This window comes from Mustela erminea, chromosome 6 (genome assembly GCF_009829155.1).
Source record: "Mustela erminea isolate mMusErm1 chromosome 6, mMusErm1.Pri, whole genome shotgun sequence".
Classification (NCBI taxonomy): domain Eukaryota; kingdom Metazoa; phylum Chordata; class Mammalia; order Carnivora; family Mustelidae; genus Mustela; species Mustela erminea.
In genome coordinates this window covers 104,891,226-104,909,735 of record NC_045619.1, presented here as the reverse complement: position 1 = coordinate 104,909,735, position 18,510 = coordinate 104,891,226, and the positions used below count along the sequence as shown (strand labels likewise).

Genomic DNA, 18,510 nt, shown 5'->3' with positions numbered 1-18,510 from the left:
CATCAGAATCTCTCTGGGCCCGAAAGCACTGGTCCTCGTATGCCTCAGTCCCCATCAGGGCAGAAGCTTCTCCGCCGACCCTTTCCACCTGCCCAGTGACTCCACTCAGCTGATGCCGATCAGATCAGGGTGTCCTTCAGGCTCACAAGGACGCATGCCGGGCCACGTGAGGGCTGGCTGCTGGTGTGGGGGTGGCCCGGGGCACACCTGTCCCACTGCTGTTAGGACAGTGCACGTCAAAGCCCACGCGCTGGTGGCTGGGTCCCTGTGGGACTTCCCCCCACTGGTGTGCCGCTGTCCCTGTGAGCTGCACCTTGGCTCTGGGCTAGCTCTCAGAGCAGAATCAAAGAATTTTCTCTAGGCAGGGGAGAGCCATCCTACTGAGCCCGAACACAGGTGCTTTTATAGCCAGAGTTTAAAAACTAGGTCACCACCGGTGAGAGAGGCTTCTGGGGACAGCCCATCGGCTGCCTCTAGCTCCCCTGGTTGGATGAGCAAAGGGTACAGGGAAGCGGGGTGGGGAGAGCACAGCCTTCAAGGTTCCTTCCTGTGACCTGATTCCATGCAAGCTCAACCTGATTTCTCAGGGACACTCGGACTTGTCCTGGCTCTGGCCCTTCCCTGCTAAGTCCACATGTTCTGCAGCCTCTCCTGACCCCAATGGGCTTGGTCCTTGGGAGGAGATTAAAGGGGGGAGATGTCACCTAACTGCCATGGAGCCTGGTGTGGCCAACAGTGCATGGGTGCAAGGGAGTGGGTCTGCCTTCTGCCCCGGCCAGGTCTGCCCTGGCTTCCTTTCTGGACACGATGAACCGGCTATGGATGGACAGTCTTCCCAGCTTCAAGGAGCCAGTGCCGCCCACACATCACCCATGACATCCTCTTGCCCCGATAATCAAATCTATGTCTGATCAAGCTTCTAGATTCAACTGCCAGGAGAATACGTTAAACAATGTCACAAGGATATAATCAAAAAATCCATAGGACAGATGACCTGGTTCCTTCAACAAATAAACTGCAAACAAGGAGAGACACACACACACACACACACACACACACACACACACACAAAGGTGGTGTAGCTGAGAGACTGAAAGGGATTCAGGAGACAAATTGCCCAATCTTAATATATGGGCCTAATTTAGGTTTCGATTCAAACAAACTGAAAAAAGAAAAGAGGAAGGGAAGAAAGAGAAAGGGAAATTTGAAACTGCCTGGTTATTTCATGATATTAGGGATCGACTGGTAATTGTTCTTAGGTGTGATCATGATGTTGGCATGTTTTCTAAAGAAGGGCCCTTCCATTTTAGGGGGACGCATTGAAATATTACAGACCACTCGCTGTCTGGGAGCCAGCGGGGGAGAGGTAGGAAGGAGGGAGGGAAGAAACGAACCAGAAGATGGTAGCTGTTGAGTCTGGGTGATGGACGGGGGCCTCATTATCACATTCATTTCTGCATATCTTTGAAAAGCACCATAATAAAATCTGGAAGGAGGAAAAGGAGGAGGAGGAGGAGCAGGAGGAGGAGGAGGTAAGTGGAAAGGTTGAGTCAAGGGGCCACCAAGTCTGGCTTAGGTGTTAAGAATCTGGAGACTGTTACCACCATCAGACCTGAGGGTGACTGTCCCTCTCTGCCTTTCCTGAGGCCTTGATTCCAGGGACCTCTACTGTGTGTGAATGTGGGGGGAGGGGCAGTTCTCAATATAGGAACCTGACAGGGGGCAGGGGGAGGGCTGGGGGCTCCAGCAAGGCACTCACCGTGGAGAGGCAGCTCCTGTCCTCCCGGATGACGGCGCCGAAGCCCAGGAAGCCTGTCACCATAACCAGAGCCCCGGCGAAGATGAGGATGTAGGCGGATGCAGCGAAGGTGCTGGAGGCCAGGACGCTGAGGTAGCCGCTCTTCTCTACCAGGGTCCAGACGCCCACGGCCATGACGGCCGCCCCGCCCACCTGCAGGGAAGTCCAGGTCAGGGCAGGTGGCCGCTGTGGGCCCACAGCTGCCATCGACAGAGCGCCCACCAAGTTCCACCTCATCTGGTCTTTCGAAGAGCCTGAGAGGATAGTTTGGTCACACACTGCACAGATGAGGAAATCGAGGCATGGAGAAGTTAGGAGACTTGTCCTTAGTCACACACCTGAGCAAGATGCAGGAACGGATTTTGAATCCAAGGCTGACTCCCAATTGTGGTACTTCTTACTGGGATGCTATTGCGTCCCCATGAGACACGACCCCCTTCCTCTCCTGGTGCTCCTTGGACTGGCCCCTGTTTCCCAGTAGGGTGTGTTCATATGCGCCCCATTTCAGCCTTATGTTTGTTTGTCCATGGACGGAGCATACGGGGGCTTCTCATCGTGTCCCTTCTCATCTTCAGATGACAAAACTGGGGCCCACCAAGGAAAGGCCAGCTGCTCGAGTTCCTGCCTCTAGTTAGGGGCCGTTTGGGGCTGCGGCAGGGCCAGGACGCGGACTCAGAGCCACACTCTCTCCCTCTACCCTGAACGGACACACGCTGCACCAGCTGGAGTCAGTCTGGGGCAGCAAGACTGGGAGAGATTTCTTCCTAGTTAATGATCCCATTTTTTTCCAGTTTCGAGAAGGAGGCAGGGACAGGGCACGGCTGACTGGCAGGTCAGGCCACTGGCTCCCGAGGAAGGTTATCTGGGACACAGAGCTGGGGTGGCTCTGTCGCCCGGTTCTTTCTGCATGGAGGCTGAATACCCTTTCTGTGACTTGTACGCTCAGCAGAAGCGTGTGTGTGTGTGTGTGCGTGTGTGTGTGTGTGTCCTCAAGGTGCCAGACGGGATGGGGTGGTATTAGGGTGTCTACCCAGGGTCTTGGTGGGGGGCAGGACTCCTGGGACTTCTGACCATCTCTGCCTTCTGCTCCTGGAAGGCAGACTTCTGTCTGGCCCCCAGTCTCCCTGCCTCACTTAGAAGTGGGTTCTCTTCCACAGACGGATAGGGAATCTGCCTTGGGTGTGTCCCACGCTACAGAAGCCCCCCCATGCCCCTGCCCTGTGCCGCCTGGCTTGGTCTATGCATCCTCATCCTGCCAGGGCTTCTGTCCATACCAGAGTGACTCTGTAACCCACCCTGTCATTTCACGGTGTCTGTTCTCGGCACTCACAGATGTCAGCTGAGTGAGTAGAAGGGGGTTGCGGCTCTCACCATGGCCAGGGCACACTCTCTTCTGAGTCTTGCGGCAGTTCTGTGTGTGGGGGAGGAGGGCGGGGGTGGGGAGCACGTAGCTCCATCTGGCAGATGAAGAAACTGAGGCTTGCAAAGAAGAAGGTGCTCACGTTAACACCCTGAGAAAGCTTCAGAATTGAGATTCAAAGCCAGGTTTTCTGAAGGTCGACTGAGGACTCCGTCCTCTGATTCCACAGGTTGGGCTGGGTCTGGTGTGCTACTCAGTTCACTCTTAAAATTGATTTTCTTCCAAGTGCTCTTTGTCCCCCTCAGCACCTCCAGCAGGTGAGATAAACAGGTAGAAAGACATCACACAGCCACGCCACTCCAAAAGGAATGGGAGAGGCTAAGGTGCTTGTTTCTTCAATTCCAGGATGCACATGTCCCCCCACCCCCCTGCCAAAGCCCTCCCTCCCCCACTTTAACATCTCTACAATGGAGATGCATCTTACGAATATACTTGGCCGCATGTTTTCTTGGTAGTGCAGAAAACAACGGCGTTATATCTCACAGTTGGCGGTATTTCAGTGAAATCCTGGACCATGATAGATTTTTTTAAATTTTATTTTATTTTGAAATTCTCTGTGAGTGTAGGGTCTTTCTGGCCTGTACAGCCTTCATGACCAGGGAGGGAGTTCCTGAGTCTGGCTCAGGGGCACTGTGTCAAGTGAGGCTTTCCAGAAGAAAGCCTACATGGGTTCTTTCTGTGCCCCCTCCCCGCAGTGTGGCTGAAAGGCTTGGGTGAGGGTCCCAACTTGGCAGAGCTAACTGTGTGGCTTAAGAGAGTCAGTTTCCTCATCTCCCCAATAAAGGGGCTGTATCAGACTCGTGATGCCCAGCCTACAACCACCAAGGGCTCCTTTGATTACTTTTTCCTGCGGATCTTATATTTTGAAGGCTTTTGCCTACCAAATACAGTGCATTAATTAAATAATAATTCATTTCTCATTTTTATTAATCAAAGGCACATGAGAGTGCTAGGAAGAGATTTCGAGCGGCACGAAACAGTCAATGTGACCATTTTGCATTGATCTTTTAGTGGATGTATCTCTTTACAGAAATATACACACGATCCATTATCCATTAGGTTTGTCAACCCCATAGGCGGAGAATCAGATTCAGGATGCCCCATCTGGGCATGTGTGGGCTTGAGTGGGGACACCCGTTGAGGGACTTGGAACCACTGAAAATCTGATAAAAAGCTTTGGACACTCTGGCCAGAGAAACGATAAGCCATGTTAAATAATGTATTCAGGTTTGGGGCTTGAAGTCTAATCCTATAGCATGCAGTGAGCCCTGGTGTCGACGGGTCTCTAAGGCTGCCTTCTCAGCCTGGCTACACAGTCCGCTAGGAGTTCCCTGAAACCCAAGCCACACCCCGGGGCCAAGCGGGATTTCTGGGAGGAGGGTCCGTGCATGACTATTTTATGAAGTTCCCGGGTGGCTCCGGAGAACGACTGTGTGGGTTCCCTATTTAATGGGGGGTTAGAGTGCCCTGCCCCTCCCCACCAGGAGGTGGTGCATGATGAATCTCACAGAGATTCATCTGTGAATCTCTTGCTTCCTGGAAGCTTCAGGGCCCCTGCCCTGGGTGTAGCTGCCTGGATAGCTCTTGACGCTTGTTCTGGACTTGAACTCCGTCAAACTTTCCCTGTCTGGGTGAGGCTGTTTGCTTTGGTAGGACCTTTGAGGTGGAAGCTAGGGTAGTGAGGAGCAGAGTTCCCAGTCCAAAGGGATGAAAGTCCTATTAGGAGAAAAGGAAAAAAACAACACAACCCATGGGGCTCCCAGCGATAGGAGGTGGTGGGGGGGCGCATAAGAAATGCAGCCCCAGGAGAGGAGCAGTATTGATCCCACTAATGGAGCTGCTTTCTTGCCAGTCACAGGAAGGGCTGGGATCTTGCAAATCAGGGAGAGCCCACGAGTCAGCAGGGCAGCAGCAGGGCCCCCAGCCATGAGGGAGGGTCTGGAAGCGATCTGAAGGGACCCACTGCCCTGACTGAGGTCCAGAGGACACATCCATACTCGATCTGATGTCACTGGGGACAGCACACCTTCCCTGGGATGTCACATTGGGTGGAGAAGTTCGTGTCTGCACGGGACACGGAGAGGGATTTGCCAGCAGGAACAAGAGGGGTTCAAGTCCTCTGGGGGTTTCTTCCTTTGGTCTCCATCAGCTCTTTAGAAAACAATCTTGCATCCGGACAGGAAGAGTGAAAGCTGCTAAATGTTGGAACGGGCCACCAGAGGAGGACGGGGAGGTAGAAGTCAGCGGGCCTAGGTTCCAGCCCTGGCTATGCCCCTGCCTCGCCATGCAACTGGGTACTAGACACTTCACTCGGCGAAGCCTCAGTTTCTTCATCTGTAAAATGATGCTGCGGGTTGAGAATATCTCCAAGGTCTTTCCATGTGGGTAAAATATCACTGTTAGTATGGGCAGATGACCTTCCGCCAACATTCCTCCAGCAAGATGCTTCTGGACCAGTGGCTCAAGGCTTTCACCCCAGTGATGTGGAGACTGCCCAGATCAGCAGGAAGAGCAGTGGAAGGGGAGCCGCGAGGAGGACTGAAGGGTCATGGAGAGAGACCTGACCCCAGTGAGCTTTTTCAACCGCCGTTTGCATATAGTTGATTCAACGGTATTAGGCTCTTTACAGAAACTGTGGAATATTAACTCTATTTTTCAAAACCAGAGCCTGTAGCCGATTAGCCAGAAAGCCCCGCAGAGGGTGAAGCTGGCCTTCTTGCTAACGAGGACCCCGGCGGTCCCGGAGGTGCAGGTCAGGTCACCCACGCCTCGCAGTTTTAGGAACTTCCAAACTATAGAAGAGAAGCATTGCCAGGAGAAGGGTTAGCCTGAGCTGCTACACACGGCTGGGCCTCGACAGATAGCCGGCAGAAGCAACCTCTCTCCCCCAAACCCTAAAAAGCAGGCAGAGAATATAAAAGTAATTGCAGGATTTTCTTTGTCAGGTTACTGAAGGGTTTCTGTGCTGGGATCTGGGGGCAGGACCGGTTTGGGGGGTGGTGGAGAAGCAGGGACCAGGGTGGCAGGGCTCTCAATAAGGAAGGGTCCCCCAGGCCAGAGTCCCCTGCCTTCAGTGAGAAGGAAGCCCCTGACAAGGGGAGGCAGGAACACGCAGGGGGGCCATGCAGTTCACTTCTGTATGTGTTTGCCAGGCACCTCCTAGCTGCCCAGCTCCACACTGGCCTGGAAAGGCTTTGGAGCTAAACGGGTATTTGCCCATTTAGAGCCGCCACTGGGAGCTCCTTCTCCTTTGGTCAACCTCATCAGTGGCACCACCGTCTGCTCAGACGAGAGCCCCCAGAGTCACTGTGGACTCCGTACTCTGCCCCCCAGTGACCGTGGTGTGTGGACCCCCTGCCGTCCTCCTGATCCGGCTCCAGGCACTGTCCAGCTTTGGCTCCCTGCCTCCCCTTGCCTGCGTCACCAGCTTCCCGGCCCTTGTTCAACCCAGAGGTAAGTGTGTCCTGCTTCCAATGCTGAGCCACAGGCAACCCCACCAAAAAGCTGCCCCTGGCTCCCTAGCCCCCAAAGCATCCAGCCCAAACTCCAGCCTGCCTCCCTAGCCGGCCTGAGCTGGATCAATGACCAACACCCCCCAGGGCCGGGCCAGCATTTCTCCCAGCTCCCCCCATTTCTCCACACTCCCTATGTGGCCTGAATGCCAATTCTGTTTGGGTTGAATCTTCAAGGCTAGGCTTGTGGTGCCACTTACGGCTTAAAGGCATTCTTTTCTTGGCTCTTGGGCTTTAAAGAGTCCTTGGGAAAAGAAGTCACGGCACTACTTTCCCTCTCTCCCCAAAGCAATCTATCTCTATGACAAGAGCAGAGGTCAGGGGATTTACTGAGGGTTGGAGCTAGGAGGGAACCTGTTCCTCCTTCAAACCCAGCTCAGAACCTGCAGGGAACCTGCCCTCCGTCTTACAAATCATCATGTCCTCCCCATGGCTTCCCCGCCTTGCAACAGTCTCTAGAAGGATGCATGTCACGGCGTACTGTTGTATTTGTCCCTTTGTCTAGCTCCCTGTTAGCAGCTGGGTGAGATCTTACTCATCTTAGTGTCCTGAGCAGGGCCCTATGCAGGGTAGTGCCTGGTAGCTCCCTCGGGAAGGAAGGTAGGAGGAAGAGGGAAGAATCAAGTCTGGCCCCTTCTATATTCTGGATAAAGAAACAAAGGCCCAGAGAGAGGTGACTTTCCAAGGTCCTGTAACCAGCCAGGGGCCAAGCAGGGACTAGAACTCAAGAACCCTACAGGCCAGTTCAGTGCCCATGTTACCAGCTGGGCTGCTGATTCATGCAAACTCTGTTCACCAAACAAGCCACCTTGCCCAGGGCTGTCGTCGCAGGCTTCCTGCGTGGACAGGTCTCACCCACAATGGCCCACGCAGACCAAATGTGCATCCCCACCCCGCCATATGAGCCTGGCCCCCAGCAGACCCAGACAGCAGAGAGGAGAGGGGTGCCCTCCCCCCACACGGGGTTCCTGTGACTTCAGCATCTTAAGAAGGGGAGCCGTAGAAGAACCAGCCGTGGGCCTTGTTCTGTCACAGATGACATGTCCCGAGAGGCAGGCAGAGGCCCGGTCGGTGGGATGGCGATAAGGAGTACAGGGCCTTCTTCCCTCGGCAGGAAATCCAGCAGAGGCTCTTCCTTCCTAGCCTCCCCATGGGAGTCTTAGAGAGATGTCCTCAAGTCAGCCCTACCGCCACAGCGGGGTCACAAGTCCTCCACCGTCTCTGTCTCCTGGTTGGACTTGTCCCCCCTAAGGGATCCGGGGGGTTCCCTGGAGGCCAAGCCCCACTGCTCTCCAAGGGAAGTACCAGCTCTTCCCACCATTCTCCCAGAGCCTGGCATAGCTCCTGGGAGGCTGGGAAAGTTTTGATTATTAACACAGCCAAGCAGCTAATTAAAATAATAAATTAGGGAACAACATTTGCAAGGGTGATGGGAGCTGTAAAGAGCCGTGCAGGAAATGGGAGGGAAGAAAAGCATTCCCTAGGCACCACGGAGGGGAGCCGGATCTCTTTTTCTTTTTAGGGTCAGGGAGGGGGCATGAAAGTGTTGGTGTTTTTGGTTCCTGACCCAGAGCTGTATCCAAGGGGGCCTCCCCTGCCCAGGGAGATGGTCCCTGTCAATACTGGGTTAATCGAAATCAAGGGGTGGGGTGGGGTGGAGTGAGAGATCGGGGGACAGTGAAGGATGGGGGATCAGGTGTAGGTTGAGCATTGGGGGCCGGGGAAACCGAGGTGGGACTGAGCTCAGGCACAGGAGAGGAGTGTCCACTGTGGTGTCTCCTAAGTCTTCCTTAGATTTTTCATAGTCTGCGTGTCTGGATGCCCACACCCTGCGAACATCCTGATTCAGGTTCAACCTTGAACCTTGGGGACATTCTGGATTCCAAGTAAGCATCAGAGCAGCGAGTCTACAGCTGTGATTATTGGTCAGTGGTCTCCACAGAGGGAAAGAGCACCGGACTTTGAGTCAGAAACCCCAGACGTGACATAGGATTCTGCCAACCACATGAGCCTCGCTTTCACCTCTACGAAACAGGATGGAGATGGTAAAGAGTGGTTGTAAGAATCAACGCAAAGTGTAGACTGATTCATGACCTTCAAATTGTGCAGGCATGGCACGGTTGACTGGGAGGCGGGGAGACTGCGTTTAAAGTCTGGTTGAAACCTCCAGGCCTGGCTCGTGACCACCGACAAGCACCTGCTTCCTGTACCTGTCAGGGAGGAGGTAGGGGCCGTTCACGCCATCCAACTGCTCTAGGATTTGAAACTTTGCCATGTAGCCTATTAGGGCTGGGACATAAATTTGGTGGGTTGTAGCCTGCATCAAAAAACAGAGCAAAATGCCACAAAATAGAAGAGAAAATAGGCTGCTGTGTGCACAGTAACGGTAAGCTTGGTTTTCTGCACAATTCTTACTGGGCCATGATCCCGTCTTAAAGCTGGTGCTATAGGGATAGAAAACTAACTTATTCCCCTCAAAGAGCTACACACAGTAGCCAAGCACCAAGTGTGGGTCAGAAACTGCTATTTTCCCAAATGTTCATCTTTAATTCTTAAGGGGCTTTAAAAAATTATTTATTTGAGAGAGAGAGAGAGAAAGAGCAAGCGTGAGTCGTGGGGTGGGCAGAGAGAGGTGAGTATGGAGCCTGACATGGGGCTCGATCCCACGACCCCAAGTTCACAACCTGAGCTGGAATGAAGATTCAGATGCTTAACCAACTGAGCCACCCGGCGCCCCCCATTCTTAACAGGTTTTGACGTTCCTTTTGACTGTACCCAAAAAATAGGCTCGGTGAGATTAAGGGATTTGGCTAATGTTTCAGTCTGCTCAGGCTGCCGTGATAAAATCCCACAGCCGGGCGGCTTCAACACCGGAGTGTATTTCTATCGCTCACAGTTCTGGAGGCCGGGAGTCCCACCAGAAGGGGCTGACCAATTTAAAGTTGGTGAGGACCCCCTTCCCTGATGACAGACAGCAGCCGCCCCACTGGGTGCTCATATGGCCTTTTCTCGGTGCTGCTTATAGAGAGAGATCTCTCTCTTCTCTACTGGTGGGCCCCCAATCCTCTTGGATTAGGATCCCACCTTTCTGACCTCATTTAACCTTAATTACCTGCTCAAAGCCCTATCTCCAAATATAGTCCCATTGGGGTTTAGGACTTCAACGTATGAATTCTGAGCCGTCACAATTCTGTCCCTGGCAATGTTCCATGGCAAATAAATAAGATCTGAATTTGAACCCAACCTTGAGCCCGAGTCTTCCCAGCATGCTCTGTTGTCTTACTGATCCACGTATGCCCCACAGACACTGTGGGAGAGGGACAGGATTTGAGGCTGGCGGCCTCCTGTGTAGTTTAAGGGGTGAAAGCTGCTGGGATCCAGCTCTGGGTCTTTGGGCACATCACCCCTCCCCCCTTGCACAGTGGGGCTCTAATAGAGCTGCTCAGGGCTGTGGGATGCTGGGAAGATGAAACGGAATGATGTAGGTAAAGGCCTTCCACAGAGGAAGTCTGAAACAGGAAGTGCCATGCACCCTAGGGACTCCGTCCGCTCACGCTCCCAAGCACCTAGAACAGTACTTAATAAACATCGGGGCTGGACTTTTCCATTGTTATCACTGACCAGAATGCCTGGGGGTCAGCCCTCGCTTTCTTTTTTACCACTCTAAGACCTGGGGCAAGACTCTGAACTGGGTGAGCCTGTTCTGCGCCTGAGGATAATGGCCAGACAGACCCTCAGGGCTGATCTGAGGATCCTGTGAGATAACCTGAGGAAGGTCTTTATCCGGCAGTGGTTGGCGAACGCTAGGCACCCTAACTGCCTGGAGGAAGGGCTTCTCCAGCCTCGCTATGCTGGATTGGGACAGAGTTTGGCAACGTGATGTATGGGGAAGAAACACTGTCGTGGGGGAGAAAGGAGGACCAGCAAGGGCCGTCTGCCTCTGCTGTCGGGCTCACTCTCTGTGCCTGTGCAGGGCAGCAGCTGTCTGCAGACCCTCCCCCACGCTCTGCAGTAAAGTCTAAGAGGAAGGCAGGAGGGGTGCGAGCACCGATCAGTGTAGACCCCGGCATCGCTATGTGTCTTGAAAGAGAGGCTCAGGTGGAGGGCTGGCAGCTGGACTCTGGGGTGTGTGTGGGGGGAGCCCTTCTCTCGTGGGACACGACCCTCACTGACACACCCCCTTCCCCGGGAACTTTGGTAAATTCCCAGGGGCTTTGCTCATGACAAGATGTGTGATGTTGTGCTCCGCTGTGGGAGGAAATGGGCCAGCAGTCTGTCCCTTGTCTACTTCCAAGGAGATCACAGAGGTCTAGGGGACAATGCCGGGACACTCCTGGACTCAGAATGAGGCCTGAACACCCCCAAACGGACCATCTGTCATAAGGTGGATGAAGCTTGGTCGAATGGGTCCCTGGGAGGCTGGTCCATGTCCAGCCAGGCCCCCAGGCAGGGGTATTTTTAACCCAAGGTGGGGAGCTCACTATGGGGGAGGCTCCCTCTCCCTCACTGGTAGCTGCTTGGGTAGCATGCCCGCTGGCCATCTGCCTGTGCTGCCGCCCCCATGTCCCTCTCCCTGCCACTCCCAAAGGGACACAAACCTGAAGAGACTCCCAGTCCGCTCCCGCTGGCTGGAAGGGCCTTGAGGGTGCTCACAGGCAAGGTCAGGGCCCTTCCACAGATATTCTGGGCTGAGCACCTCGCAACAGCCTTCCGGCCCCGCCAGCTGTGGCTCTCTCTCTCTGCTGGTGCCCAGCAGGTGGCTGTCTACACTGACTGCCTACTTCTTCCATCCCCGCCCCCAAATACTCTCCCGAGAGTTCTCGTACTACAGCCACCAATAAACGGTGTGGTCAACCCAATGACCTCTCTCTAGGCCTTAAAATACTTGATGTGTCCCCTCCCTGGAACACGTATCTAACCTGCCTCCTCCATCATCAGCTTCTGGGACCCTGTCCCTCCTGCTTTGCCTCTCTCTACTCTGAGAGCGCTTCCCTCAAGCCCCCCTGCTGGACGGCTCCTGTCAGCTTGCCTGGGCTTTCCTGGTGGGAGAATGAAGGTCCCACATCTCAGGAGCTCTCTCAGTCAGGGCATAAGGGGGCTGCTGTTGAGCTTCGACTCACCCCTGCCCTCGGGGCTGCTCTACGTCTCATTCTCGCTTCTCTCCTCGGTCTCCGTGGGGGTCCTCACCTACTTCTGTGGCTGCAGCTACCATCAGTGTGGGAATGATCCAGACCCATGAGCCAACTTCCCCTGGGCCATCTCTGCTCAGATGCCTTCTGGTGACTCAAACCCACCATGCCTCCATCTGACCTCGCCACTGGATGCCAAACTGCTTGTCCTTCTGGTCTACCATTGCAGTGAAGGGCTTCACCATCCACCCAGGTTACATATTTTCTTTCCTCTCAACCAGTGTGTAACCTAATGTTACCTCCCAAATCCCTTGACTCTCTCCAAATATTTCGATCCCCACTGTTCCTCCCATGGTGCAGGTCACCACCAACTCCTGTCCTGATCGGGGCCATGTCAACAGGGGTCATCCCTGAATGGTGAATATATGGGTTGAACTGTGTCCCCAAGAAGGTTTGTTGATGTCCTAACTCTGGTACCCGTGAATGGGACCTTATTTGGAAATAGGATCTTCGCTGATGTAATCAAGTTACAATGAGACCATCAAGGTGGGCCCTTATCTGATATGAGTGGGGTCCTTCTGAGAAGACAATGCCACGTAAAGACAGAGACACACAGGAACAGCTTGCCTGTTTATAATACTCTGTTTATAATACTCCGTTATGACACCCTTAGGAACCTAATACACTGAGATGTGAGCAATTTTTATTTTCTTATTTATACTTCTCAGTATTTTAGGGATTATCTGTAGTGGAGACATAGACTTTTATGATTGGGGAAAACATACTTATTCTTAAGAAAAAAACAGGGGCGCCTGGGTGGCTCAGTGGGTTAAAGCCTCTGCCTTCGGCTCGGGTCATGATCCCAGGGTCCTGGGATCGAGCCCTGCATCGGGCTGTCCGCTCCACGGAGAGCCTGCTTCCTCCTCTCTCTCTCTCTGCGTACTTCTGATCTCTATCTGTCAAATAAATAAAATCTTTAAAAAAAAAAAAAAACTTAAAAAAAAAAAAAAACAAAAAAACAAAAAATCCTCACTCAGCAAGAATCCTAAGCACTCTATTGGATTTTTCTCTGAGAATCAAAACTATCTGTACCCACACAGCTTACTGATTATATCAGCGTTGACTGTAGTAGTCCATTGGCTTCAATAAGCCAGCTTTAGTATTCCAGGAAACTCTTGCCCAGGAAGATAAAAGTTGCAAATGAAATAAATTTATTGTCCATCTCAGGGACTTTACAAAAGACATTTAAGCCAACATCAAACGATTCGACTTTGTAACAGACAGCAGCAAATGGGCATCTACTCTCCAAGGCTCTCTCCCAAACCCTGGCCTGGCCGTGCCCACAATCCTTAACTCCTGTATCATGATTCTTCCAGGTCTAAACACATTGGCCCATCTCAAGCAATTTAATTAGCCTTAATGAAAGACCCTGGACATGTAGATATAACCTATCTTTGCCTTTGCCTTTCTGAGATGTTTCTAAGACTGTCAAGGGAGGGCACTGCTTCCCAGGGGAGGCAGGGACCTCGACTCTGTTCTGTCAGCAGGTTGATTTGGTGGTATTTGCAAGCTTTCTGCCGCTCACGTATCTGAAATGTTGTATTTACTGAATGCCTCCTATGTGCAGAGACTGCGCTAAGCACTTACCATGAACTCTTCTAGGGCACCTGCTCATTAAACTGCTAAGAGATAAACTGAGGTATATCAAACATTTTAAGAGTTTCTTAGAGCACGAATTGATTCCAATTAGGCAGCATCCAATCTAGCAGATAGAAAGGAACTCTGATGTGCTTGCACCAAAGGAAAGACTTTCATAGCCAGAAGGAAGCAGGACTAAGGTGTAAGGCTAGGCAAAAAAGCAGGATGGTTACTGCAAGGTTACTTTCCTTTAGGGAAAGGCAGCAGCCTAGCAGGTGGGTTACCTAACTCGTGATCATCATTCCTGATTGACTGGTTTAAGATGCCACTTCTGGGAGAGCCAAGACTGTAATTAAGTCTGGTTTGGTGACATGAAGCTTAGCATTAAGTGACTCCATTTGGGGCCTGTTGTTTCCTTTTTAACAAATCCCAGGTAGTTAGAAATGATTTGCATTTTGTAGCTGGGGAAAGAGATACAGCCAGTGTTACGTGGCGTGCCCCAGGCGGCGCCAACGGTAAACAGCAGAGCCTGCTCTCCCAGCCCCCTTCCAGCTCTCCAGATCTAGGGAGATTGCAATACAAAACATACACATTCCAGCATCTGGTTATTTGGGGGGAACCCATGGTATTCTGCTTCCTATTACTTCGATAACTGCCTCATGTGAATGGACCCCGCTCCTCCTAGAAGACCTCCCTAGGGCAGACTTCCTGAGGGGAGACACCATGAAGGCTTTTCCCACCACACCAGCCCCAGGGCCCCACGACTTCTGTTTCTTTACCCGGGGCCGGAGAATGTTAACCATAAGAGGCAAATAAATGGTTTTCGGTGGAGCACAGGCAACGAGCAGGCACATTTCCCACAAGGCACTGGTACAGCAAGTTAGCGGGGAAGAAAGAGCCGGACCCTTTGTACAGCAGGTGGGAACACAACGCTCCGTGTGATGTTTACGTGTCCCCTATTTCAGACGCCGTGTGGTGCGGACTCCACGCCAACCTGCAGACCAGATTCTTTTCTTCCCCCTCAGTAGCAAATGTACATATTTGCTTTAAAGTAGGCAGCGTTTGCCCATGGGTGGTCTTTGATTTGGAAGAAATCAACCCGAGTGGTGACTCACAAAAAAACAAAGGGGGTTTGACTCACTCTGTGCTGGGCCAGGGGAGGGATGTGTGTGCAAGATTCACTTACCCAGAAGAAGAAGTTAAAGACGAAGAGTAAATACTTCAGGTAAACAATCAGCCAGTCATCCTGCTCTGCCTTGTAATGGGCCATGGTTGCTGGGCCTGCAAAGAAGATAGAGGGAGCTGGAGGGGGACTCCCACAGGGAACCACCTCGCCCGTCCCAGAGCCAGAGCTCCTTCCTAGCCTGTTTGGCCAGGTGGGTCTGAGGCTGTGGGTATGTAACCTGGAGCAGAGAGCAAGGAAATGCAAAGGCTATTATCAGATGCACAATAGAGGTGAAGTGCGCAGAATTTTCTAGAACCTTTGGATCTTGGTTTTGCCCTTTTGCCTAACTCTAACCTACAAGTCTTCTACCATAGGAAGTGCCCTTATTCCCCTCTCCTGTCTCATCAGGGTTGCAGGGCACAGATTTACCTGGTAATCTGCATCATTTGAACGGGACCTCTGTGTGCACAGGGGTGGCATGAGCCCCAAATCAGACAGTCCACACTGGAGAGGACATGAGCCTCATCCAATCCGCCCCACTGGCCCCTTGCACCATGACTTTCCAAATGAGGAAACAAGGCAGCAGGCCCAGTTCTTTGGCAGGAAGAAGCACAAGAGCTCTGGAGTCAGACTCCCTGGGTTCAAACCCACATCTGCCACAAGACACATGAGGTCTTGGGCAAGCCATGCAACCTCCCATTCCTCCCCTGTAGCAGAGAGAATAACGATGGCTACATCTCGGGCCTGTTTGGAAGATTAAGTGGGATGGTCTGGGTAAGGCGTTTAGCATCATCCTGGGCACACAGTAAGTGCTCAATGGATGTTAGCTATTAGTAGTAGTCTGTGTGGCAGGGATTAGGACCCAGGCCTCCAGCCCCAGAATTCCTCGTTTTTTGCCCAGGAACGTGCTCCCTCTCCTTGTCCTGCTGCCCCCTGCTGGAGTCTCGGGGAACTGTGTGTGACAGCAGTCCCTTGGCACAAGCAGGGGAGGCTTACTGTGCCTGTAGTCCTGTGTGCTTCTTGGTGGTACAACAAGTACAAGGGTGCAATAGCCCTTGTACTTTCTGCTTCTCCTGAGCTCCACATCCCCTGGGCACCCGCCTGCATCCTAACACTCACGGAGTAGCTAGCTGCTCCTCGAGGAACTCGTTCTCTCGCGGTGACCTCTTATTCTGGAACCACAAACAACGGGGCACTGATTTTACTCACTTCCATCTCTTTCTCCCTTTTTCCCCACCTCTGGTCGGGCCCTCTTTGTCACCGCCCCGCTCCTTTTCCTTGGCCGGCACTGGGCCAAGCCCAGCTCATTCCTCCTAAGTCACCATCCTGCCTTTTATTTCAAGCTCCTGGGCTCCTAAGACAGGGGATGAGAGAGAGAGAAAGAGAGAGAGAGAGAGAGAGAGAGAGAGATGGAGGGAGGAAAAGGTGGCTCTCTTATTTGGGATTTCTATTTCAGAACTTGAAGAAGGTAATTTAAGAGTTTTAGTCTTCTGGTTAAAAAAGGACAAAACCCATTTTTCTCCAATTTCATCTGAGAGGCACTGCGGTGGAAAGAAAAAATACAGAAGGAGAAAAAAGGAAGCCTACAAAAAAGTGTGAAAAATGATGACAGATGGGGTCAGCCGGGTGAGTGGAACAGGAGCTATTACGCAGCCATCCCGCAGGTGGCCTGACCAGAGCTCCGCTGGGCCAGCGCGGGCCATTAGTAAATGGACAGTTTGGGGCCTGGCCTTCCCTGTCTGCATCTCTTCTTGCTTTGCCTGCCCCTCTCCTCCCAACCAGGGACCACAGAACCACACTACAGACACTTCTATACTGGTAACCCCAGAGCTCAGGAGCCTCTAAAGGAAAACTGTATTTTTAAAAAGGGAGTTGATGCCGAAGACGGAATTAAACAAAAAGAAACACATTTCTAATGGTAAAGTTTCAGCCATCAGTGGTAGAGACGCTGGAACCACAGAACATCAGGGTCATGGGAAATCCTGGGCTCATTAAGTCAACCTTCTGCAGAGGGAGTGGGGAAATTAACACTCTCTGAAGTGACCTTGCTAATCAGTGGTAGCAGTTTCCTATCGGCCCCCAACAGCCCCATATACCCCCAGAACCTATAGTGCTGGGGGCGGCAGAGGCCCCGAAGGGGTATCAGTACCAGTGTGGAGCCAGATACTTGGATCTGAAAGTTAGCCTTGCCATTTATCAGATGTGTGACCCTGGGTAAGTTACTTAACCTCTCTGTGCAGCTAACATTTCTTGAGCATATATTATGTGCCAGGCACAGAACTAAGTGCTTGACACATGTTATCTTATTCCATCTTCCCAATAGCCCTAGGAAGTACAGGGTATTCCCATTTTGAAAGATAAGGAAGCTTGAGGCTGAGCAAGGTTACATAAACTGTCTAGAGTCACACAGCAAGAGTATGTGTGTGTCACTTGATTTTAAAACATTCTGGGAATATTTTAGTAGTCTTTTTCTTGTGGATTTCTGGCTTGATTCTACTGTGGCTAGAGAAAAATCCTCTGTGGGATTTCAGTCCTTTGAAATGCGTTGAGACTTGCTTTATGGCCCAGAAAACCATTTCTTTTAGTGGATGTACCATGTGCATTGAAAAGAAAGTGTATTCTCCAGCTTTGTTAATCATGCTACCAAAATAATAAATCACGTTATGAAATAAATATAAGTGGGGGGAAGGCAAGGGTTAGAGGGAGCATGAAACATCTCATTTTGGCAAGGCACTACAAAAGGAGCACCTTCAGTGGGGTGGGAGGAGGCCCGCAGAGGCGGGGCCACAGTCTGGGGGTCTGGGGATGGCTCCATAGGGGTAGCACTGGCAGGCCCTCTGCCATCAAAGCAGGGCTAATGAGGTCATTAAGCCCAGAAGGTGATGATGTCCCCCTGCCCATTCCCTCTCTTCTCATTGCTGCCCCCATCCCTACTCCTGTGACTCAGGGAGGACCAGGCTTCACCGACTAGTCCCACTTCTGTTTCTGGATGGCTCTATGATCTTGAGCCTCAGTTTCTCTCATCTGCAAAAGCAAAATGACGATCTGGCTCACGGGGTTGGGTAGAGATGCCACTCTACTCCAGGACTTACTACAGGGCCACTTCTGTATCACCTTAGGCTCTGTGTATACGATCGTGTCGTGCGCCTAGTAATAACAGTGGCTAGTATGAATTGATCATGGGCTATGAGCTGGGGTGGGTCTAATGAATGAACAGATGAACCCAGGCACTGATGGGGGCACGGGAAAGCTCCCACACTCTTTAAGAGTCATATTTCTCACTCAGTCCCCGAGGACACCTGAGTGAAATATGATGGAAAAGAGAGAAACACAACTAACCCCAACCCTTCTGGGTCCTGAACCTGCACGAATGGGGAGGACCCCATGGCCAAGCACAGGGCCTCCTGGGGAGCCTGTAGAAGCCCCTCAGGGACTTGCTCTGTTTCCCCCCAGAGCTTTCCATGTCCTCTCTCCATTGTCCCTTCTTTCCTCTTGTCTTTTAGTTCCACCCTCCTGTGAGAAACTCAGACCTTGGTCCAGGGCATGCCAAAGTAGAAAATCCTTTTAAAAAACACACAAATGAGGTGCAAACAGGGACTGGACGGTCCCTGCTGGTGGGATACCCTGGGGCATCGTCATGTGCTTCCTCATGGAATCAGACCTCACAAGAACACACAGCAGGAGGGGTGGTTTTGACAGGTTCGGAAGGTGAGCGCGCAGGTAACCCCCTTCTCCGAGCTGCACACCCTCTTTTCCTTGCCTTCGCTCCAGCCCTCCCAGATGGCTGTTCAGCAGGGGCTGGGAAAACCTGGAGCCCTGAGGCCCACCCCAGTGGCATCTCTGTACCG

General features: G+C 52.2%; 1 protein-coding gene across 2 annotated transcripts in view; it reads right to left on the bottom strand.

Annotated features, from left to right (window-relative positions):
* TSPAN11 (tetraspanin 11) overlaps positions 1 to 18,510 on the bottom strand; it is a 65,517-nt gene that overhangs the window by 29,171 nt on the left and 17,836 nt on the right. For both annotated transcript variants that reach the window (XM_032349098.1, XM_032349097.1), the window contains exons 2-3: positions 14,684 to 14,778; positions 1,760 to 1,951 (exon numbers count right to left, since the gene is read on the bottom strand). In XM_032349098.1, coding sequence (XP_032204989.1) covers positions 1,760 to 1,951; positions 14,684 to 14,767 — 276 coding nt within the window. In that variant the 5' untranslated portion in view covers positions 14,768 to 14,778. The remainder of the gene's footprint in view (positions 1 to 1,759; positions 1,952 to 14,683; positions 14,779 to 18,510) is intronic.